This window comes from Triturus cristatus, chromosome 3_2, assembly GCF_964204655.1.
Source record: "Triturus cristatus chromosome 3_2, aTriCri1.1, whole genome shotgun sequence".
Taxonomy (NCBI): domain Eukaryota; kingdom Metazoa; phylum Chordata; class Amphibia; order Caudata; family Salamandridae; genus Triturus; species Triturus cristatus.
Window position 1 is genome coordinate 909,271,973 of NC_140584.1, and position 25,097 is coordinate 909,297,069.

The following is a 25,097-nucleotide window of genomic DNA, read 5'->3' on the forward strand; positions in this document are numbered from 1 at the left end:
ACTCCTGTCACAAACTCTTGTCAGTAACGGACCCACACCTCGTGTGTCCCTGGTGTCTGGAGCACAACCATGACGCAAGGTCGTGTTCTGATTGTCAGGCCATGAACCCGAAGTCTTTGCGGGAGCGGTGCGGAAAGCTTCTGATGGCCTGCCAGTCAGCTCCGCGCCGCTCAAGGTGCCGTTCGAGAGGGGGGTCACAGGGTCCACCATCACTCCTCATCGAAGTCTTTGGGTAAGACAAAGCACAAGAAGAATGCAAAGAAGCACTGTCGCTCATTGCATTCTACGCGTCCGTCGGTCGATGCGCCGTTGGAAGCAGGAGGTCGTCGTCCTTCGGCTCCGCCCACAAAGCTTGCTGGGACAGCTCTGAGCCTCCCTTCCTTCCCAGGAGCCGGAGCGTCCCGTGGCTAGCGTCGTACTTTTTACGAAGATCTCAACTCCATCTCTGGGCAGCCCGACTCCACCGGTGCGACTTCGGGACCCGCGGACTCAGCTGGGTGCTCTAGGCCTTCGATGCCGGTGGCTCCGGCCTCGGAGCCAGGGATCCAAGCCTGCATCCGGATCGGCACCAGTTGACCTCAACGACTACTCTCCCGGCACCGATTCCTCTGATGACGCCTCCACCGCTGGTTGTGTCCCCAGCCGGCGTGGACCCCGGCCTACCCCTTGACTCAAACATGGAGCCGTACTGGCGTCGATCAACGCCACCGGCACGGACCAGTACTTTTGTACCACTGTTCTCTTCTGGCATTACATTTCAGCCTGAGTGGCAGCCAGAGGAGGAATTGGAGGGGTCTGTGGACCCTCTGGCAGACCAGCTAGAGGGGCCGAACTGGAAAGAGGAGTTGGGTGATGCCAGTGGTCTGGTCATTTTCCCAGACCTTGGTATGCTTCCCCCCCTACTGTGACCACGCTGTGGTATTCCATAGGGGGCTGAGGCTTTGGGCCTTGAGCTTCCTATGGTGGCAGTCAGGACTAACCTCCTGACTGAGGTGCTTCAACTGGCAGCGGCTGCCCCTGCTGGCGTTCAATGAGGCCCTCACAGACATCCTTCTGGGCACCTGGTCCAAGCCCAGCACAGAGACTCCTGTGGATAGAATGACTGCCCGACACCACTGCCTGACCCCGAACAACCAAATCTCCCAACACCCTACCCGCGTGAGCTTGGTGGTCCAAGCCTAAGCATCAAAAGACGCATTCCCTACTGCTCCACCAGATAGGGAATCCAATAAGCTGGACCATCTTGAGAAGGTGTTTTCTTTCGCCAGCTTAGGACTGCGGTCGGTGAACACCGCATGTCTCTTGGGCTGCTACACCCACTCTGTGTGGGACACGTTGCGCATGTGCTGCCACAGTGCCCGGAGGAGGCCTAGACTGTATTCTCCCGTGCGCGCAGAGTGTAGAGATGCAGCGAAGTTCGGCATTCAATGTGGGCTGGATACTGCTGACTCGCTAGGTAGAACGATTTCTACATCAGTAGCCTTGAGAAGCTACGCCTGGCTGAGGTTCGCTGGCTTTTCTGGGGATGTCCAATCGACTCTTTTGGACATGCCCTTTGATGGCCGTTACCCGTTTGCGACAAGGCGGACAGTGCGCTCGAGCGCTTTAAGGACTCTCGGGTTACGGGTAGGTCCTTGGGCCTTGCTGCAACCTCTCTTCCCGCTCAGTCCGCCTTTCGCCCCTTCCATGGCTATGGAAGGGGTGTCCCATCACGTTCCACCCAGGGCCACAGGCTGGAGCAAGCTACTCAACCTCTGCGGGGACATGGGACCCAGCGCCGTGGGTCTGGGAGCCAGCGGACAGGCCAGTCCACCAGTGCCCCCTCTGCATCAGCCTCCAAGGCTTCCTAGAACGACCTTTCAGTGCCACCAGTTGCCAGTGGGTGGCAGGATTCACCATCACTTCCCACACTGGCACAACATCACGCCAAAAAGGTGGGTTTTGCAGATAGTCCAAAGGGGCTACTCCCTCCCCTTCGAGACTACCCCACTCTCCATGCCACCAACACTCCATCGCAGGTCGGAGGATCACTTAGCCCGCCTCCGTCAGGAAGTTGCGGCTCTCTTAGCCAAGGGAGCCATCGAGCGAGTCCCTGTGCCAGAAGTAGGTTGTGGTTGTTATTCCCACTACTTTCTGGTGCCCAAGAAGAACAAAGGCCTGCGTCCTACCTAACTGACTGAATTATTTATTGAGTGCACTATTGCCGAGGTGTCTTGGCTCGGAGCAAGGATAAGGAGTGACTGCTCCTGAACTAGGATTTTATGAAAAGCCATGTTTTAATGCCTTTCTAAACAAGATCCTGTTAGCTTGCAAGCGTTGCTCTGTACGAAGGGAGCTCCATAGCTTTGCCGCTTGAAATGAAAAACCCTTGCCTCCCCATCGGGCTCTTTTTATCTTAGGGAGGCAGACCAACCCCAGGCTGCCAGATCTTAATTCGCGGGTCGGTACATACCGTGGAAAGAGATTTGATATCCGCTGCACCTCCTCCGTATACAGCTTTGTGAACTAGGCATAACGCCTTAAAGTGCACCCTTCGTCGAACTGGGAGCCAGTGTAGCTGCCTTATGCCAGTCGACGTCGGGTGATGTTTAGGAAGATCCAACAGTATTCTGACAGAAGCGTTCTGCAATGACTGAAGTTTGGAAAGCTATCTTTCCCCAGCTCCAACATAGTGCATTGCAGTAGTCGATTCGTGATAGAACTAAGGCTCCTACTACCGTTTTTCTTAAAGAGAAAGGTAGAAACTGCAGCATTTTTCGCAGCACCTTAATCATAAAAAAACAGGCTGAGGTAACTTGATTAACTTGTAAGGAAAGTGTTAAGTCCTTGACAATCAGAAAGCCTAAATTCTTTGCCTTTGGCACAGGCATGGGACAGGTGCCAGCTTCTGGGGGCCACCATATGTGACTCCAGATTGAGGGTTTTTGGCCAAATTCTACTACCTCAGTTTTCTCTGTATTGAGCTCTAAGAAGTTTGTGTTCATCCAGCCCATCACACATGTGAGGCAATTTCAGAATCGTTCTGTTGTAGCTTCAACACTCTGTGCAAGTGACACCACTAACTGGGTGTCATCTGCATACGACGCCAGTGTTAGACCTTGATCTTTTATCAATTTGGCCAGTGGGGTCACATACAGATTGAACAATGTGGGGGATAAAGCTGATCCTTGAGGGACTCCGCATGGGAGAAAGAATTCTCCAGGTTGAATTCCGTCCCAGTGGATTTGTTGTACCCTGGAGTCCATGAAGGACCTGAGCAGTGTTAAGGCTTTTTCCTTGACACCCACGGCTCTAAACCGCTGCAATAGGACCACATGATTTACGGTGTCAAAAGCGGCCGTTAAATCAAGTAGAATTAAAACAGCTCTACCACCTTCATCCATGACCTTACGAATCTCCTCAGTTGCCATTATCAGAGCAGATTCTGTAGAGTATCGTGATCTGAAACCATGCTGAGAGGAGTCTAGGATATTGTTAGACTCCCCGTACTCCATCAGCTCCTGATTCATGGCTTTCTCCAATATTTTTTAAGGCAATGGCAGACAGGATATAGGACGATAGTGCTTAGTGCCCTGCGGGTCCAGTGAGTCTTTCTTCAAAATAGGTCTTATACAGGCCTTTTTCCATCTCTGTGGAAAGACTCCAGATCTTATGGTCTCATTGAAGAGAGGGGTCAGAAAAGCACTTATCTCTTCTGGGACCAGATGTAATATGTAAGGGGGACATAGGTCAAGGGGGGAGCCAGACTTAGTTTGTCGTAACAGGTTAATTACCTGTTTTTCATTTAGCAAAGGAAACTGGGACAAGCTATTCAGCGTTGGAGGAGTCTCATTTGGCTCTCTGTTGTCCTTTCCTGTATTTATTGGCAGGTTCTCAAGTTCGTTATAAACTGTTTGGACCTTTTCCTGAAAAAACAGAGCCAGTTTATCAACAAAGTTTTGATCCAGGACAAACGTTGTGTCACGCGGACATTTAGTTAAGATTGATACAGTTTAAAAAAGTTCCTCAGGGACGTCAACCGCTTCCTCCAGAAGGAGAAATTCAAATGTTGACATTGGCTCAGGTTTCGTCTTCCCTAGACCCTGGAGACTGGATGGTAGCGTTGGACTTGCAGGACGCTTATTTCCACATCCCCGTCCTGCCGGCCCACATGTGTTACCTACGGTTTACGGTAGGCCATGAGCATTTTCAGTTTACTGTGCTCCCCTTTGGCTTTACCAGCGCCCCTCGGGCGTTCACGAAAGTGATGGCGGTGGTCGCAGCTCATCCGTGCATATCAGGTGTTCCAGTCTTCCCTTATCTCGACGACTGGCTGTTGAAGGCAAGCTCCCTCCAGGCTGTCGTCTCCCATCTCCAGACTACAGCAGACCTCCTGCAATAGCTGGGGTTCACTATCAATGTGCCAAAGTCACACCTGACTCCCTCTCAGAAGCTCCTTTTAATCGGAGCAGTTCCGGATACAGCGAGGTTTCGGGCCTATCCTCCTGAGCAGTGATTCTGGGATATTCAGGCTATGATACCAATGTTTCAGCCCCTATCCTGTATTTCTGTGAAAATGATCCTGAGGCTGCTGGGCCTCATGGCCTCCTACATCCTGCTGGTGGATCATGCCAGGTGGTATATGTGGACTCTGCAGTGGGACCTGAAGTTCCAATGGGCACAGCATCAGGGAAATCTTTCCGATTGCTTCTAGATCTTGGAGGGCACTGCACACCAATTGCAGTGGTGGCTAATGAACCAGGATTGGGTCAATGGCAGATCCCTCTCCCTTCCCCAACCAGAGTTTACGGTGGTGACAGATGTGTCACTCCGGGGATGGGGCGGCCACATGGGGGAGGCGGAGATCAGAGTCCTCTGGTCTCCGGCGGAGTCCGTGCTCCACATCAACCTTCTGGAGCTCCGGGCGATCCGTGTTGCACAGAAGGCATTCATTCCTTCCTTCTGTCAGAGGAAGGGTGGTGCAGGTGCTCACGGACACCCCCACCGCCATGTGGTACTGCAACAAACAGGGCGGGTGGGATCGTGGACCCTATGTCAGGAGGCTTCGCCTATGGACATGGCTGGAACATCAGGGCATGTCCCTGGTGGTTCAACACCTGGCAGGTTCTCTGAACTCAGACTCCGGTGCATGATGGATCACGAATAGCGTCTTCATTCGGAGGTGGTGCAAGTTCTCTTTTAGCAGTGGGGAGAGCTTTGGTTAGCTCCGTTTGCCACCGAAGAGAACGCGCAGTGTCAGCGGTGCTGCGCGTTGGAATGTTCAAGGCGGCACTCGCTTGGCGACGCTTTTCATCGCGAGTGGAATTGCAGCCTTCTATACGCCTTACCGCCTATACCACTTCTGCCCAGAGTGCTGAAGAAGATCAAGCATGACCGGGTCCAAGGCATTCTTGTGGCTCTGGACTGGGCACGAAGAGTCTGGTATCCCGAGCTGTTGAACATGGCCATCGATCCTCCGATCAGACTGCCTCTTCGGGAGGATTTTCTGTTGCAGAAGCACGTTACAATCCTCCACCCGAACCTGTCTAGCCTCCACCTCCTTGCGTGGAGATTGAGCAGCAACAATTGACAGCCTTCGACCTGCCTCCCGAAGTCTGTAATGCTATCTTGGCAGCCAGGCGTCCCTCTACTCTAACCGTATACGCCTGTAGATGGAACAAATTTGTGGCATGGTGCACAGTAAAGGCTGTGGATCCCCTTACTGCCCCTTATTCAGAGGTTCTCCTCTTCATTCTTTCTTTGGCCCAGCAGGGCTCTGCTGTGGGCATTCTTAAAGGCTATCTTTCTGCCATTTCTGCCTTTCTTTTCCTTCCTGACCAGCCTTCTCTTTTCAAGTCCCCTATTGTAAATAGATTTCTTAAGGGCATTACTCACCTCTTTCCTCCTATTTCTGTCTCTCGATGGGTTGTCCTTTGCATTAAAATTTGCTATTCCTTGGCGAAAAAGGAGCCTCCAGTAGGACTGCGCGCTCATTCCACTAGGGCGACAGCAGCCACTACTGCTTTGGGACGTGGAGTCCCCCTCAGTGACATTTGCCCGGTAGCCACATGGGCATCACTGCACATGTTCACGAAACATAACTGCCGGGATAGTCCAGGGAGATGGCTTCTTTGGCCGTTCAGTTCTCCAGGACTTTCTGTTGTGAACTTGGTTCGCAGACCCACCCCCGGGGTTGGTATTGTTGAAGTATCTATTCTAAGGTAAGGAATCTATAACTAATGGTCTCTTTCAGATGAACAAGTTACTTACCTTCAGTAACTATATATCCTTAAGAGACCTATATTATAGAGACATATATTAGTTATAGATTCCTTACCGCCCCACCCATCCTCCCTGTTCTGCGAACTGCCTTCTAGAGTAAGGGACTCCCTTTCAGGGCCCTGGTTGTGTGCACCAGTGGTCTGTGTCTTGCATGGCTCTGCGCTTCTGGCGTGGAATGTAAAGAATGGATGTCAGCGCGCAGGGGCGGCGTCTAAGTAGATACTGTGACATCATTCCGGCGATCACAACGGCAACGGCGAACGCGGAGTCGTCCGACACCACCTATGGATGCGCAGGGGTACGTCTGAAGAAAAATTCTTCGGATCCAGTCGGACGTCAGGGGCTAATTCAAAGGTAGGAGTCTATAACTAATATATGGCTCTTACAGATATATAGTTACCGAAGGTAAGTAACTTGTTCATTAAGGGGTGGTAGTGCGGGAATCTGTTGCTAGGATGTACGATGTTACAACGCAAGTTTTTACACCGCGTACCGTTACATCGCGGTCGTTACAACGACTGCGATGTTACCACGCCATGCCTTTACAACGCAAGTCTTTACATCAACTTGCACTAGATGGCGTGCTAAAATTAGAAAAGCGTAATTTACTATTCCAACTCCAGTCCACTTAACAGTAGGGAAGGTGTTTGGATAGTAAACTACACTATTTGTAATGTTAGCACGCCATCTAGCGCAAGTCGATGTAAAGACTTGCGTTGTAATGGCATGGTGTGGTAACATGCAGTCGTTGTAACGATTGCGATGTAACTGCATCGCGGTGTACTAACCGCGATGTAAAGGTTGTTCCCCCTGTTGCACAGGTGGTCATTAGGGGGGTGCCAAAAAAACATTGTCACACTGGGTGCCACTAGTGCTAAAGCCGGCTCTGGGGAGGACCACGTCTAAAGAGGAAAAAAAAAGCCAAGAGTTGGCTGCATGGGCAAAAAGAGATTACCTGAAAATAATTTAACCGGAAACAGCACAGGTGTGTACAGATCCGGTTAGTCTAACCGGATCTGTACACACCTGTGCTGTTTCCTTAGAAGGTGAACCAGAGTCGACAGAAGAAAAGAACCGAATGCACATGCCCAATAGAAGTGACACTTATATGAACAGGTGTAGAGGGCTGTTACGAGACTAGGAATATTTTGTATATTTGAACGAGGAACCGGGCCCTGCATGGCTTGTAAACAACCAAAGGAATTGTGCGTTCAAGCAAAAAACTTCCTGTGTCAGCTTTTCCTGTGAGCAGCCGTGGCGCAGAGTGACTCTTCAGTTGTCGGGCGTGTTATCTGGTCGTTTGAAGAGCCTGTAGTTGGGCTCGGCGGGGTGGGGGCTTCAGCAGGCCCGACTCGTACAGAATGCGCTCTCCCCCTCAGTCGACATCCAAGGCAGCAGGCCCAAGACATCTCGCCTCCTCTGAAGCCGACTGAGTGTAATATGTGTGCTAAACCGCAAGCATTTCTGGCATATCCCCGCCAGCCAACACCCCTCCAACTGCAGAGTGTAAAAATATTCAGTCTATCTGTACTGACGGGGCTTGGCGCATTTAGAATGACACGGCACCTCACAGGTGCCAGCCAGAGACGTTTTAATGCATGGGCAAAGTGGGCTCTGGCCCAGGGCCCCAGCCTTTCAGGGGGCCCCCTGACAGAGTCAGCTGCATTCTCCAGAGTTTTGCCCTAATGACCTTGACTATTTCTTAAACAGATTGTTTTAAATACTGTTTTCCTTTAATATATATTTTTTATGTACCTTATTTGTGAGTCTAGTATAGCCATTTTGCAGAGAAATGTTGTGTTTATGTTTCATGCAATATACATAAAAAAGTTTCTTTTAGATCAAAACAAGGCCTTACATATAAAAAATGGGAGGGCGTTACAAAGATTATTTGCAGTAATATTGCTGAGCTGCTGCTGTGTTACAATATTGAAAACACACATAACTATCCCTGAATATTGGATGTAACCACATTTAGGGCCTTATTTATGAGAAGTGATGCATGGCTGTGTTAAAACAGGGATGCGTCACTTCTTAGTGCACCCTCCTTGCTACATGATGGATGCGTCATATTTACTGTATGACGCATCATGTCGCATCATGTTACAGATATGTCAGTATTTCTGACGGATCTGTGGGCGCAAAAGTGATGCATTGCTGGGGTGTGTCTGAAAATAGACGCAACTCCAGCAATGTGTCCTTTCACATGGGGCTTGCCTGCGTCAGTCTTACGCCTGCTGTGAGGCAGGTGTAAGATATTGAGGCAATGGCGTCCTAGAAGTGGCGCACTGAGTTCTCATAGATTTCAATGCGCCACTTCTACAAGGCTTTTTGCGGGGCAACACCCACCCTGCATACATTATACCTGGCGCAGGTATAATGTGGTGCAGGAGTTTCAAAGTGATGCATCAGCCTAGATGCGTCACTTTGCAAATATGGAGCAACATGGCACATTTTTTACGCTGCCGGTGCGTCACAAAAAGTGACGCACTTGCGGCATAAAAGTGAAGCAAGGCCTCATAAATAAGGCCCTTAGAATTTGAACGAGTGTTCCTTTGCACTGTCAGGGACCTAATGAAATGAAATAGTGTATTTAATAAAGTGCGCAACTACTCAGACTAGAGTGTCCTGGCGCGTGACAGCGGGAGGAAACCATGCGTAAAAGACCCATCAGTTAGTAAAATCCAGGTTTTTAAGTTCTTCCTGAAAGAGAGTAGGTCTGTGGTTAGTCTCAGAGACTCAGGGAGGCTATATTCCACAATTTTGCGCCTAGAAAGCAGAGGGATCTGCCTCCAGTGCGGGCACAGCATTTTTAGGCACGAGGGCTAGGTTGGCATTGGAAGATCTTAGGGGTCTAGCTGTTGTATAGCGATTAACGCGCCTATTTAGGTAGACGGCTCCTAAGCCGTGGAAAGCTTTAAAGAAAATGGTCCTCGCTTTGAAGTCGATCCGTTCTTTTATGGGGAGCCAGTGTAGAGACTTGAGAATAGGGGTCATACTAGATCTGGGTTTAGGTCTCAGGATGGCTGGCCACCGTGCTTTGTACCACTTGTAGGCGCTGAATAAGGGATTTGGGAAGACCAAGGTACAAGCTGTTGACATAGTCAAGCTTTGATGTCACCAGAGCCTGCATCACAATCTTTCTGCTCTCAAGCAGCAACAGTGGCAGGAATATTTTTAGCATCCGGAGTATGCCAAAGCAAGCACCAGTTAAATTTTGGATTTGAAAGCGCATGGAGATTCTTTTCTATGACAATTCCTAAGTTTTTTACTTTCTCCGTTTCCGCGGGTGGGGATGGCAGATCTTTTGGCCACCAAGAGCTTCAGTCAGAAGTTTCTGGATTACCAAAGAAAACAACTTCACTTTTGTCAGGATTGCACTTCAGCTGATTGATCTTAAGCCAGTTAAAAACCTTTGTGAGGCAAGACCTAATCATTGCCCCGTCAAAGTTGGTTCCTTTTTCACACGTAAAAATCAGCTGAGTGTCATCAGCATAGGAAACAATTTTGGCACCCTCTTCCTCTACTAGACATGCAAGGGGGGATAGATATAGATTAAAAAGGGTAGGACTAAGAATGGAGCCCTGAGGGACACCTACATTCATGGCTGGAACCGGGTATGAGAAAGGGGGAGCCAGATGTCCTGAGATCCATTTGCCAAGAAGGATGACATCCATGTTAAGGCTCCTGGATGTTAGCAAGTCTCTCCAGGAGCCTCTCAATTGGGACCGTATTGAAGGCCGCCGACAGATCGAACAGTATCTGAACAGCCTTGTCTCCCTGGTCCAGCTTACCCTTGAGATATTGAGTCAATTCCAGCAGAGCGGACTCCGTACTGTAGTTAGCCCTAAAACCGGAATGGGACACATGAAGGAGCTTTCCATCTTCAGTGTGTTTTTGGAGGGCCTTGTTTACATGCTTCTCTAATACTTTGGAGAGGGCCAGAAGAAGGGAGATTGGCCTGTAGTTGGCAGGGTCCGTCGGTTTGGCGTTAGCCTTTTTTATCAGTGGAAGAATCTTAGCATTCTTCCATAATTTTGGCATGTTGCCTGAGGAGAGGGTAGCATTAAAGAGCTGGTTTACAGTGGGGTTTATGGTGGAAGCTAATAGGTTCAGGATATTCGCTGGACATGGGTCGGTAGGAGAGCCAGACTTAATGCTTTGGAGAAGGGTCAGTGACTCTTCATGCTGAAACTCAGGGAAAGCTAGTAAAGATGGAGGATCCAAGAGTTGAAATTTGCTATTAGAACTAAGGTAGAATGTCAGTTCTTCCTCTGAGATGTCAGTGAAGGCTTGATCGATCACCAGGATCTTTTTGTGGAAGAATTGAGCTATTTGCTTAGACCATTTTTGCGTGCATGGCCCTTCCTTTGTGCCAGCTTTCGGGGCGTTAAAGGATTTAACTATGCTAAAGATTACCTTACTCTTATTTTGGGCATTTTCTATCTTGGTTTGAAAGAAGTTTTTCTTGGCTGCCTTCACGAGAATCTAATGAGCTTTTAAGTTGTCTTTATACACCTTCCTGTCCACAGGTAGATAGGATTTACACCATTTACGTTCCATTTTTCTACAATTTCTTTTGCTAGATCTGAGGGAATCGTTAAACCATGGAGCTGGTGGGGGCGAACTCCTTAAGGAGCAGGAAACAACTGGTACAGGTGCATCAATGTTAGTTCGGAGCCATGAATCTATTGAGAGGGCGTCCGAGTCTGGGCAGCCAGACAGCTCCAGTGAGGAACGACCGAGGGCGTCTGCTAACATCGGGATGGATATTTTATGGAACGTCCTGTAATTAGGGACCCTCTTACCTGCGTTAGCCTGAGGGGCTGTGGCAGAGTTGGGAATGACGAATTTTAATAGGAGGTGGTCAGACCAGATAATGGGAAGAGGTAGGTTTACTGATATGTCAAAGTTGTGAAAGATTTGGCTAGGGTATGGCCCTTCTCATGGGTGGCTGAAGAAATAGATGGAAACGTGTTGCAGGCCTACAGCGTCTCCAACAAGGAAATTGGTTGAGGGTCTTTTCCATTGTCCATATGTATATTGAAATCTCCCAGAATAAGGCAGTTGTTGTATTTTAAGGCCAGGGAGGTGGTGGCTGTATTAAGCGTAGTAATAACATTTCCAATTGCACTGGGTGGTCTGTAAATTAGAAAACCAGCTATGCTATGATGGGTGAAGAAGGTACAGTCGAAGTCTAAGGACTCTGCGCCCTCAATGTTTTCCATTGGGATGGGAGAGCAGTCTAGTAATTGATTAAAATTATGGCGACACCACCCTCTTCCCACTCGGTCGGTCCCTCCTAATGATTTTATAACCCGTAGGGATGGCCGAGGTGATAGTAGGGTTGGAGGCTTCAGACAGCCAGATCTCAGTGAGAAATAAAAGATCAGGCTGTTCGTCTAAAAGTAGACCATAAATGTGTGGTTCATGCTTTTGCATAGAGCGACAATTTAAAAGGGTGGCCTTTAAGTCCTTTGTTTTCTTATTGTTTTTACACTTATTGTTGCATGGGAGGATCTTGGGTGTGGGTTTCCTGGGATGGAGGAGAGACCAGTTGCACTTATTGCATCGAAAGTCTACCTCCAAGCTCGGATCAGCCGCTGTACACTGACATATGGTTGCCGCCTAAGGCTAAGCAGTGCTTCCCTATTTTAATATAGTGGAAGAAACTCACCGGAGGGGAACTGGGCAGCATGGCCGGCGCCAGACGCCTCCGGGCGCAGACGGGCTTGCCTTTGGTGCGCCTTCAACATGCCTGCGGCGCGCCCACTGCGAGCATCCTTTTGCACCAGGAATATATAGACTAATGCCTATGATGCAAACTGGATCGCTAACGCAGCTGAGGAAGTGGAAACTTCGTGTGTGGAAGTGAGGAGCCTTATAGTAGCCACAGCCCTCCGCACAATCGGCGTATCAGCCGCGGCGGACCAGGACTGGAGAAAAAGCGAGATGTGAATAGAAGCAGCTGAGGAGGTGTAGGCAAGTAGAATCAAGTAAAGTGCAAGTGCGCATAGGTAGGAGAAATTGTTAAAAAGCACAGAGTAATTCAGCCACACATATACAATTTAAAAAGTATTAAAAACCTAGTAGCAGGGCAGAAAACACTAAAGCCTACCGCTGTCAGCTGCGTGCATCCGTTTGCATCAGGAATATATAGGCTAATGCCTATGATGTAAACTGTATCGCTAACGGAGCTGAGGAAGCGGAAACTGCATGGGCGGAAGTGAGGAGCCAGATAGTAGCCCCAGCCCTCCGCACAATCGGCGAATCAGCCGTGGCGGACCAGGACTGGAGGAAAAACTAGATGCAAATCGTAGTAGCTGAGGAGGTGTAGGCAAGCAGAATCAAGTAAAGTGCAAGTTCTCGCAGGTAGGAGAAATTGTTAAAAAGCACAGAGTAATTCAGCCACACATAAACATTTTAAAAAGTATTAAAAAAACTACGAGCAGGGCATGAAACACTAATTCCTACCGCTGTCAGCTGCACGCGTCCATTTAGATCGGGAATATATAGGCTAATGCCTATGATGCAAACAGGATCGCTAACGCCGCTGAGGAAGCGGAAACTGTGTGGGAAACAGGGGCTCAAATTGGATCATAAATTCTAAGCTGTTCTGAACAGGGGCCCCCAAAGTATGTTTGGCCCAGGGCCCCCAAAATCCTTAAGATGTCCCTGGTGCCAGCGACGCCAGCCTGGCAGGCGCGTTGGCCGTGAACGCTTCCGCCTGACTGAGAGCTCGCGCGCAGCTTCTGCTTTAGGCCAGGAGCCTCGGCCTGTCTGACATTAAGAATCGGAGGAATCTTTCCAGCAGAGAGCTTTTTTGTCTGTCTATGGAAAATTCGTTTTCTTAATGTCCTCTCCTGCCTTTTTCTTTGAACATGGCGAACCGCCTGCATCTAGAAGTTTAAAAAGTTTAACGCACTTCAAACTGGAAATATTTTAATAAACGTGTCTCACTAAAACTGTGAATCGGGGGATAGGCTTTTGTCTGTATGCGCAGGGCCACTGGAAATATGCGACGGAGGAGGAACACATTTTGTGGCAGAGTTGACTAAATTATGAAGAAAAAAAGGCAAATTATTTGGCATAATGAAGCACATTTTGTGATAGTATTACATTATCATTTTGTCATTTTTACAAATGGTAATCCTGACTTGTAAAGGATTTCACCTTATTAGTACCATTATAACACCTAAATACAGCAATGCGCGGCTAAAAGATGACCAATCAACCTTTGCGAAGGGTCTTCCATTACACGTCTCCATGTTTTTATTCATTTTTGATTCTTTTGAGCTAGAAATATTAATTTTTGTTAAAATCTTCAGTTTATGATACAGATGATGGCTCACGTGGCAAATCCATAAATATGCGAAAAAAGCTGCGGGCAGAGGATAGCATAATTCCAGTGGCCCTGCTGCGTGTGCCACAGTGTGCTTATTTGCGTTTGTGTGTTCGTCTGCCACAACTGTGAACAAATACTTTGTACCAATTTCCGTGCAAGGACTGGGAACCGGGCAGAACAGGGCATGGATAGCTTTGTAAATTTGCAAACACCCACAAAATGTACACGTTGGTGAGCATTCCCAAACTGCAATCTGACCCTCTCCAATCCTAGCAATGGTCAGAGATGTACTGCAGCAAAGAGCTAGAGTTGCTCATCTTCACAGTGGGAAGGGGAACAGGTCACCGACAAACTTGGAGAAGATATAGGGTAATGGATTTATCTACAGAGGAAAATGTTTTCCGTGTGGAGAAAATAATTAAAAATGAATTTGCTTAGGGGACTTAATTTTCCTTTTGCTTAAATCTATGCTATGTAGATTTACACTTTGGGGAAAATAGGAACCTAGAAAAGTTGTCAGATGACATTCCCAGTAGTGGCTGGAAACTTGCACCGGGGCAGCTTTCCATACTTTCTACAGGGAATGTTTGTGAATTAAAAAAATAATAATAATTCTGCACAAGTTTGTAGGAGCACTGCTGTGTGCGCAGTTAGTACCATTCTTGATGATTTGCCCCCGTGTGTCCAGAGTGCCAGAGAAGCAGTCTGGACAGAGTTATCATTGGAAACACGTTTCCTCTTTCTCCCTTTCTTGTGCCATCTGGCATTGATTGAAGACTTCATGTGCCTATTAGAAGGAAGTCCTGTAGCAACATGTTTCAAGATAGGCATTATCTGGATGTTAGTAGACTTCGGGGCATTTGTTGAGGATCTGGGGTGCTTTGAGCCCTGTGAAGCCTTACCCTTGTGCCCTAGTGTAGGAGATAAGAATACAGACTTCCAGGCTAATCTGTGGCAGCATACTGAACGGTCTTCTCTTTGTTTTGCAGAGTGATCTCAAACAGCATCCAGCTCCTAGTGCAAGACCTGGATGCCGCATGTGATCCTGCCCTCACCGCCATGAGCAAGGTATGTGCACAGAGATGCAGCCACCAATCCTGCTGTTGCCTTTCCGTTTTGAATGGAGTTATTTATTTATTGCAACTTTGTACAATCAAATCAGTAGACAAGAAAAAGTAAATTTAAAAAAAACGTTGTATTTCGGTTTTTTGTAGGCCATAGTGGGACTGAAACATACACACATAAACTTTTCTTTGTCGTAGTGTATCATCGGTACAGCACACAAACACTTTTTACACTGTTGTGTAACTAAAGCATCAAGACGGGGGAAAGGCTGAAATAAAATAGCAGAATTTATATTTGTTTCATGCACATCCACTGGCAACAGGTGGGTATCACAAAGCCTAATGCATTCAATATTGTTTATTTGGTGTCTCTGAGTTGCAGCTTATGATTCTCCCTCATTTACTTGTAAAAGCAGGTTATTAAGCATGTGCCTTTAATTAACAATGGCATCTGTGGCAACCATTTCAGACGTACTACCTCTGCTGTTGCCCTCTCCACCATGTTTTTTCTCAATCCTCTCTCAAAGGTGCCCTTCTCTACAGCCATCATCTGGCAGTATGGCGTTTGCAAACGGCAGACCTAGATTCACAAATTTATAATTGAGCACTCTATTTTTTCTGGTATGGGAACTATGGTCTGCAAACATTGTTTAAGTGCACATTCCAGAGGCATTACCGTAAGCAATTTTCTCAAGATTCATTACCAATAGCCAGTCAGTTTTCCTCTGGAACTTATGTGAAAAAAGATGTTCCTCTGGTCCCACACCTCGTACAAGCGGATGTCTTCTCTGGGTATATTTTGTTAATTGTACACTGTGTAGGAATAAGTGTGGCGAAGTATTTAAAAATGGATCCATTTAAATTGTGCGTTACTCAAGATCTCCCTTGTCTGAGAGCAGGCCTTCGCCCACTCTGCATTTGAGACTAGGGCTTGTATATCTCTTTCCTATTCTTGAGTCGCCTCCTCTAAACTCTCTTCTGTGCTGTGTCCCAAGCTATTCCCACTTGCCTTATTCAGCATGACTACCACTAGGGTATTGCCCCCCCTCAAAAGAATTACTGTGAGGTACTCGTCATCGATTGAACTCTGTATCAGACTCTTTTCCCAGATGTTCCCTGGTGAACACCATTTTGTTGCATGTTGGAGCTGGCTTGCCAAATAATAAAGTTCCAAATCTGGTTGTACAAGAACGCCGGCTTCCCATTCTAGCTTCAAGTGTTTCTAATTTGACTGTACTCCTCTTGTTGGACCACATGAGCCATCAATAATTTGTCTAGCTCTGGGAATAGGCACACAGAATTTTGTATCACATAAAGGTATCTGGGAAGGAACACCATTTTAGCTAGAGTAATGTGACCCATAATTGAAAAGGGTGTTGTGTTTCGATTTAGATGTCCGTACATAGGTTTTCCTAAATCATGTTCTTATATAGGCACAATTCGCATTGCCCTTATTTAGGCATAGAATCCCAGTCCTTATTTAGGCATTAGCCAGGCTATCCAAATACATGCATGGTCTATTATGCATTTCATTCATAACGTCTTCCTCTGCCCGACTTTACGTCAATACTAACATTCCTAAGCACCTTCCAGGTATAAATATACCTTCCCTTACTATGGCAAACCACGGCAAGACCAAAAACGAAAATAAAAATCCACAATACAGTACTTAAAAATTCACAGTTATCAAAATACGCTTTATAAACATTTCCTTAATGTCGATAGCTCCGTCCGGGGCTATCACGGCGTCATGAGCAAACAAATCCAAACAGTTCTGGCTGACCGCGGCGTCGCAGGCCAGCTACGGTGTCGGGAAGACCCACAAACAGTACCTTTTAGAAATGCAGGGCGCCGGCGACCTCTCATTGAGCTTCCGAAAACACGGCTTCCGCAGGCGTCGGTTCCGGAGGTCGGTGCAGGGGCCCTTGAAGTCACATGCATTGCAGGTCGATCTCCTCTATGTTGGAGTTAGGAGCACTGGCGTCGGCGTCATGTGCTGCAGTGCGAAGTGCAGCGGTGCGGCGTGTGGTGCCCTTAGGTCGCGGTGCGAGCAGCGGCTCGGTAGCGGCGTCAGATGGCGTCGTCGGTGAGACCACGGTGCAAGATGAAGGCAGTGCTCGTCATGGTGCTGCCAGCCCACGGTGCAAGCTGCGGCGGCGTCGTTGCTGAAGCGCTGTCGTCGGCTGACGAACTGGTGTCGTTGGCACCGGCGTCTGTAGGCCAAGGCTGCGGTGCGGGATGTAACTTTACAAGTGGTGACCACGGTGCAAGCAGCGGCGTCTATTTCGGCGTGGAGCAGCGGTGTCGGGGGGGCCAAGGGGTTGTCATGAAGCGAGGAGGTGCGGAGTGCGGTGCCCATAGGTCGTGGTGCGAGCAGCGGCTCGGTGGCGGCTTCAGCAGGCGTCGTCAGTGAGACCAGGGTCACATTGCGGCGGTGACCTGTGCGGTGCCTTTAGGACACGGAGTCAGCAGCGGCGTCGTAGACGTTGTCCGGTTGCTTTTCTTCTGTTGCAGCACAAAACACACAGTCCCCAGTGCTGAGAGCAGAAGTGCTTGAAGTCTTTGCTGTTCCTGAGACTTCTTGAACAGGGGGCAAGCCCTTTCAGTGCTCAAGACAGAAGTAGCCACTGTAGACCAACACAGCAAAGCACACAGTAAAGTGGTAGTTACTCCTCGCAGCTTCTCCAGCTCTTCTACTTGCCAGTCTTCTTGATCCAAAAGAGTTCTAAAGTTCAGGGGTCTGGGCCCCATATTTATATCCCAAAATCCTTTGACCTCTTGGGCAGAGAGTGTCTGTGCCCAGCCAGAACCAGTTCTGCCTTCTCTGGTGAGACTTCCTGGCAGGAGGTGGAGACGGCGTTGTCAGAGGCAGACCAGGCCCTTTGAGGTGCAAGGAAATCTCCTCCCTATTCCCCCATCGCAGCCCAGGTCTATTCAACCCTTTCCAGACCCACCTAGACTATCTGGAGCCACTCCTGCTGCTCAGCCTTCTGTCATCCAAAACCCAGACAGGCAATCCACATTCAGCAGAGGCACATGGGATGACTGACCAAGAAAATACCTACTTTGTAAAAGTGGTGTTTTCAAACACAGAATGTAAAAATCACCTTTACTAAAAGATGCATCTTTAGATTCTGAGTTCAGGCATACTAAATTTTATTTTCCTACCTAGTTCCCAGTGACAGTTATGTTTATAAGATGTTATAAACAAACTTCCCATTCTGTCCTATGTGGAACAGGTAGCCTTGCCATAGTGAAAAACGAAATGGGCTGTAATTCACTATCAGGACATGCCACACACACCAGGGCATGTCCTACCTCTCACATACACTGTACCCTGCCCACAGGGGTACCTTGGGTCTACATTAGGGGTAATTAACATGTTTAAAAGGGAAGGTTTAGGGCCTGGCAAGTGGGTGCACCTGCAAAGTCGACATGGCAGTCCCAGACTGCACACAGGCTCTGCAATGGCAGGCCTGAGCCACACTTTAGAGGCTGCTTGTGTGGGTGGCACAATCCAGTGCTGCAACCCACCAACAGCATTTGATTTACAGTCCCTGGCACACGCAGTGCACTTTACTAGGGACTGACACATACATCAAATAGTCCAATCATGGAAACACCAATCCATAACACAATTTACACAGAGAGCATATGCACTTTAGCACTGATTAGCAGTGGTAAGGTGCCCAGAGTATCTGAAAGAAACACGTTAGTTAGATTCCTCACCTTAGAATATCCCCATGCGTCAGACTGGATCCGGAAGATTTTTCGTCAGCAATACCCCTTGCGCGTCGCTAGGCGTCGTCTGCGGCTCCGCGTCCATCGTCGGCGTCGTGCGCCGGAATGACGTCGTCGGAGTACTTAGACGCCGCCCTCGCGCGCTGACGTCAGTTCTTCTTTTTTCCGCGCCACTAAGCGCAGATCCGGGAGAGCTACCCCTTTTAGTCTTTTTTGACTAAGTTTTTTGATCCTTTTTGATCTTGTCTCGACTCCGATGCCGGTAGGATGCCTGGTTTTAAAGCCTGTGCTGACTGCAACCGCTTGATGTCGGTTACGGATCATCACCGCCGGTGCCTTTACTGTTTGGGCCTCGACCACGACGCGGAGTCGTGTTCGGACTGCAAGGCCCTGACCTCGAAGGCTAGACGGGAGCGGTCCCGTAAGCTTCTCGAGCTTCGCCACTCGGCTCCGCGCCCCTCTCGATCCCGGTCCAGGAGGAGGTCCACGGATCGGTCGCGGAGGTGCAGCCGACGTCATCATCGATCGTCTGGCTCCAAGTCTTCGGGTAAGTCGAAGCACTCCAAGAAGTCCAAGAGGCGACACCGCTCTTCGGACTCCCCTCGCCGGTCGCGCGACTCGGCCGAGGGTCAGGGTGGTTCCACCCCCGCAGCTCCAGCGGAGCCGCAGGCGCCGTGCAAGTCCCCATACCCGCCGGTCCCTGGGACTGACGCGACGCCGGCGGAAGTCAGTGCCTTCCTCTCTGCCATGAGGAACCTGGCTCCGCCGTCGACGCCCGCTGGCGCGCCTTCGGGCCCCGTGGACCCGACTGGGCAACCTTGCCTGCCGGCGGCTCCGGCGCCGTCGACGGCTCCGGCCTCGACGCCGCAAGTGCCCGAGGGGCTCGTACCCGAGTCCCCGCCGACGCCGGTCGACCTCGTCACGCCTCCTCCGCCGGCGTCGACACCGGTTCCACCTCCGACGCCGGCTCCGCTCGGCGTCGTGCCCCACTTCAGCCCCGGTCCGGACCCGGCGCCGTTACGGCGTCTATGGACGCCGCTGGAGACACATTATGTCTATCGTCCGGCTCCGCTCCTTCCTCCTGTTTACCAGGACTCGGATGACGGGGGCGAATGGGAGGGGTCCGAGGACCCTATGGCCGTTCAGGCTCAGCTGTCACAGGACTGGGCAGATGAACTGGGGGAGGCCAGTGGTCTGGATACCTCTCCAGACACTGGATTCATCTCTCCTCCGACTGTGGCTTCGGAGGAGGGTGCTGCTTTCTCTGTGGTGCTGCGCAAGGCGGCCGCAGCCCTTGGGCTCGAGCTGCCTGCCGTGGCTGTGAGGACTAACGTCCTCACTGAGGTGCTTCAGTCTGCAGCAAGCTCCACTGAGCCTCTGCTGCAATTCAATGAGGCCCTCATTGACGTTCTGCAGGGCACCTGGTCCAAGCCCTCCACAGTTCCTCCTGTGGACAGGAACGTCGCCAGGCGCCACCGCCCTGCTCCGGGCGACCCCAGTTTTCTGTCCCAACACCCCACCCCCGAGAGCCTGGTTATCCAGGCTTCTACCTCCCAATCCTCCTTCCCGACCGCTCCGCCGGACCGGGATTCCAAGAGACTGGAACAGTTTGGCAAAAAGCTGTTCTCCTCCCTTAGTTTGGGCCTGCGGTCCTTGAACACCGCCTGTCTTTTGGACCGTTATTCCCACTCTCTGTGGGATACGGTGGAGGACGTGCTGCCCCTGTGTCCGGAGGAGGTCCAGACTCGACTTACCCAGGCTCTGGCCGATGGGAGGGATGCAGCGCGACATGCTATCAGATGTGGGCTTGACACTACGGACTCGCTGGGTAGGGCGATTTCTACCACGGTGGCGCTTAGACGTCACGCCTGGCTGCGGTCCACGTCCTTTTCGGGAGATGTCCAGAGCACTCTCATGGACATGCCCTTTGATGGCACTCGCCTTTTTGTTGAGAAAGCGGACAGTGCGCTGAATCGCTTTAAGGACTCCCGGGCTACGGCCAAGTCCTTGGGCCTCTCGACCCCGCGGTCGCAAAACTTCCGCCTTTCGCCCCTTTCGTGGCCAAGGAAGGGGTGCCTCCTCACGTCCGCCTAGCCACCAGCCGCAGAACCAACCTGCGTGCGGTCGCGGTTTCCGCCGAGGCGGTTCTGGAGGACGACGCGGTCAGCCCACATCCACCCCGGCAGCATCCGCCTCAAAGTCTTCCTAGTCCGAGCTTTCAGGCCCATTCCACGCCAGTGGGCGGCAGAGTTCGCCATCACCTGCTCCACTGGCGGTCCATCACATCGGACAGGTGGGTGCTGCAAATCGTCCGAAGGGGCTACTCCCTCACCTTCGAGACATCCCCTCCAGCCATGCCACCGCAGCACCACCGTATCTCGGGGGATCATTTGAATCTTCTCCACGAGGAAGTTTCGGCCCTCTTGGCCAAGGGGGCCGTCGAGCGCGTTCCGTGCCCGGAAGTAGGTCGTGGTTGTTATTCCCACTACTTTCTGGTTCCCAAGAAGGGCAAAGGGGGCCTACGCCCTATCTTGGACCTCCAGAACGTCAATGCCTTCCTCCGGAAGGAAAGGTTCAAGATGTTAACTTTGGCTCAGGTTCTAGCTGCCCTAGACCCTGGAGACTGGATGGTAGCGTTGGACTTGCAGGACGCATATTTCCACATCCCCGTCCTGCCGGCCCACCGGCGTTACCTGCGGTTCACGGTGGGTCAGGAGCACTTTCAGTTTACCGTGCTCCCCTTCGGCCTTACCAGTGCCCCTCGGGTGTTCACGGAAGTGATGGCGGTGGTCGCAGCTCATCTGCGCAGATCAGGGGTTCCAGTCTTCCCCTATCTCGACGACTGGTTGTTGAAGGCGGGCTCGCCCCAGGCAGTCGTCTCCCACCTCCAGACTACGGCGGATCTCCTGCATTTGCTGGGGTTTTCCATCAACGTGCCGAAGTCACACCTGAGTCCCTCTCAGAAGCTCCTCTTCATCGGAGTGGTTCTCGATTCGGCGTAGTTCCGGGTCTACCCGCCGGAACAGCGGGTCCGGGATATTCAGGCCCTGATTCCCATCTTTCGGCCTCTATCCTGGGTTTCGGTCAGGCTAGTGTTGCGGCTTCTGGGGCTGATGGCCTCCTGCATCCTACTAGTGCATCACGCCAGGTGGCGCATGCGGGCTCTGCAGTGGGACCTGAAGTTTCAGTGGGCCCAGCATCACGGCAACCTGTCCGACCATGTCTTGATCTCGGAGGGCACTGCACAGCAGTTGCAGTGGTGGCTCACGGACCGCGATTGGGTCACGGGCAAGAGCCTCTCCCTTCCCCAACCGGAGCATGTCGTAGTGACGGATGCGTCCCTCCTGGGTTGGGGTGGCCATATGGGAGAGGCGGAGATCAGAGGCCTCTGGTCTCCGGCGGAGTCTCGCCTCCACATCAACCTGTTGGAGTTGAGAGCGATCCGACTTGCACTGAAAGCCGTCCTTCCCTCTGTCAGGGGAAGTGTCGTGCAGGTGTTCACGGACAACACCACCGCCATGTGGTATTGCAACAAACAGGGCGGGGTGGGGTCGTGGACCCTTTGTCAGGAGGCTCTGCGCCTCTGGACGTGGCTGGAACACCAGGGCGTCACCCTAGTGGTTCAACATCTGGCGGGCTCTCTGAACGCCAGAGCAGACGAACTCAGCCGCCGGTGCATGATGGATCACGAATGGCGTCTGAACTCCGAAGTGGCGCAAGGTCTCTTTCAGCAGTGGGGAGAGCCTTGGTTAGATCTATTCGCCACCGAAGAGAACGCGCAATGTCAGCAGTTCTGCGCGTTGGTATTTCCAAGGCGGCACTCGCTCGGCGACGCTTTTCGGCACGAGTGGAGTTGCGGTCTGTTGTACGCCTTTCCGCCTATACCACTTCTGCCCAGAGTGCTGAAGAAGATCAGGCACGACCGGGCCCAAGTAATCTTGGTGGCTCCGGATTGGGCACGAAGGTACTGGTATCCCGAGCTACTCAGTATGTTGACCGATCCTCCGATACGTCTGCCCCTTCGGGAGGATCTTCTGTCGCAGCAGCAGGGGACGGTCCTCCACCCGAACCTGTCCTGCCTCCACCTCCATGCGTGGAGATTGAGCGGCGGCAGTTGATGCCATTTGACTTGCCTCCTGAAGTCTGTGATATCATTCTGGCAGCCAGGCGTCCCTCCACAAAGACGGTATACGCCTGCTGGTGGAACAAATTTGTGGCATGGTGCACAGCAAAGGCTGTGGATCCCCTTTCCGCCCCTCTTTCTGAGGTTCTCCTCTTTCTTCTTTCTTTGGCCCGGCAGGGCTCTGCCCTGGGCACCTTGAAAGGTTATCTTGCTGCCATCTCTGCCTTCTTGTGGCTTCCTGATCAGCCTTCTCTTTTCAAGTCCCCTGTAGTTACACGCTTTCTAAAAGGCATTACTCACACGTTCCCTCCTGTCCCTTTTGTAATGCCTCAGTGGGACTTGAATCTTGTTCTCACATTTCTAATGTGCGCTCCCTTTGAGCCACTTCATAATTGTCCTCTTCGTCTGCTGACGCTTAAGACTGCTTTTCTGGTAGCCATCACCTCGGCTAGACGGGTGAGTGAGCTCCAGGCTTTATCTTCAAAGCCTCCTTTTCTCTCTGTTCATCCGGACAAGGTTGTCCTTCGGCCTCGTCCCTCCTTTCTTCCGAAAGTGGTGACCCCCTTTCATCTTGGGCAGTCTGTCACCTTGCCCACCTTCTTTCCGCCTCCGCATCCTTCCAAAGAGGAAGAGAGGCTCCACCGTCTGGACCCAAAACGTGCGCTCTCCTTTTATCTGGACCGCACAAAGCAGTTCCGGGTGGACGACCAACTTTTCGTTGGATACGTGGGTGCTAAGAAGGGAAAGCTGTGCACAAACGGACCATCTCTCGGTGGGTCGTTTTGTGCATCAAAATTTGTTATTCCTTGGCAAAAAAGGACCCTCCTGTTGGGCTGCGCGCCCATTCTACTCGGGCCACAGCGGCTACTACTGCTTTGGGACGGGGTGTCCCTTTGCAGGACATCTGTCAGGCGGCAACGTGGGCTTCGCTACACACGTTTGCCAGGCATTATTGCCTTGACAGCCAAGTCCGGAGGGATGGCTTCTTTGGCCGTTCTGTCCTCCAGGACTTTCTGGTGTGATCTTGGTTCGCAGACCCACCACCGGGGATGGTATTGCTTGGGTATCTATTCTAAGGTGAGGAATCTAACTAACGTGTTTCTTTCAGATGAACAAGTTACTTACCTTCGGTAACGATGTATCTGTAAGAAACATTAGTTAGTTAGATTCCTCACCGACCCACCCATCCTCCCCGTTCTGCGAACTGACATCTAGGGTTAATGATATCCCTTTCAGGGCCCTAGAATTTTTTGGCACCAGTGTCGGTATCTTGCATGGCTCTGCGTTCCTGGCGCGGAAGGCTGTGTACAAGAACTGACGTCAGCGCGCGAGGGCGGCGTCTAAGTACTCCGACGACGTCATTCCGGCGCACGACGCCGACGACGGACGCGGAGCCGCAGACGACGCCTAGCGACGCGCAAGGGTATTGCTGACGAAAAATCTTCCGGATCCAGTCTGACGCCTGGGGATATTCTAAGGTGAGGAATCTAACTAACTAATGTTTCTTACAGATACATCGTTACCGAAGGTAAGTAACTTGTTCTTTAAAACCAACACAAACCGGTCCGGAAAAAATAGGAGGAAGAAGCAAAAAGTTTGGAGATAACCCTGCAAAAAGGGCAATTTCCAACAGTTACTACGCAAGGTCTACATTCCGGTTATAACTGCATCTGGTGTGTACTCTATTACTGTATATTTCAAAGCAGCACAGTGCCTCTCAAGCACCCCGCCCAGTTCCCATGCAGGTCAGGTGGTTAACTTCCGAGGGACCTTCACCAGCACCCCATACCCTTATGTTAGCAAAACAGATAATGCCCAAAGAGAGGTCTCTTCCTAAAAGAAGGTATATTCCCCTTATAGCCACTCCTTTCTAACAAATTGTAGTCACCCCTCATAGTAGGATTTAAATTACAAACAAGGACCTCTCATCTGGTGCTCTATGAAGTCAGGCACCCACATTTGTATAGAACAGTCGGCTGCTTACATCCCATGTCGGGTGCCATGAAAGGACTTAGGTCTCTGGTGTTATTTTCGTAGGTTCCATAGTCTCTTCCTCATTACTGTTCATAGGGACTTGGTCCGTTTGTCTGAGCCAAGAGTGGGTCTCTGACCCTCTCTGCAATTCAAGCTATGAAGTATTATCCTCCCTGATTATGACTCTCTTAACCTGTTGTGCAATTCATGTCTCCGGCATTTTTAATAGTGTGGCCAGTATGCCTAGCGTGACCGATGACACACCACTCTTTAGTCCATTAAATCAGCAAGTAATACTAGTTCAACCAGCAAGTAATACTAGTTTCATATAATTATTGGGGGATTAGGAGGTTCTCTCTTGAAAGTGACATACATTTGCTATCTGATAGAGATATCTAGCTGCAGATTTCTTAACTTGTGAATTCTCACCAGGCTTCAGATTGGATCCAGAAACTTTTCTCAGCAGTACCTCTGTGTGCTGGGGTCGGCGCCGCATGGCTCTGCAACGTCGACTCTGGATGTGACATCAGCGGAGCCGTATAAGTCCCCTCTTGATGTCAGTTTCTTCTTTTTCCGTGCTGCACGCGGA

General features: G+C 50.6%; 1 protein-coding gene across 1 annotated transcript in view; it reads left to right on the top strand.

The window, feature by feature from the left end:
• Positions 1 to 25,097, top strand: part of VPS53 (VPS53 subunit of GARP complex) — an 898,950-nt gene that overhangs the window by 638,156 nt on the left and 235,697 nt on the right. The window contains exon 17 of the mRNA XM_085649360.1: positions 14,596 to 14,674. Coding sequence (XP_085505486.1) covers positions 14,596 to 14,674 — 79 coding nt within the window. The remainder of the gene's footprint in view (positions 1 to 14,595; positions 14,675 to 25,097) is intronic.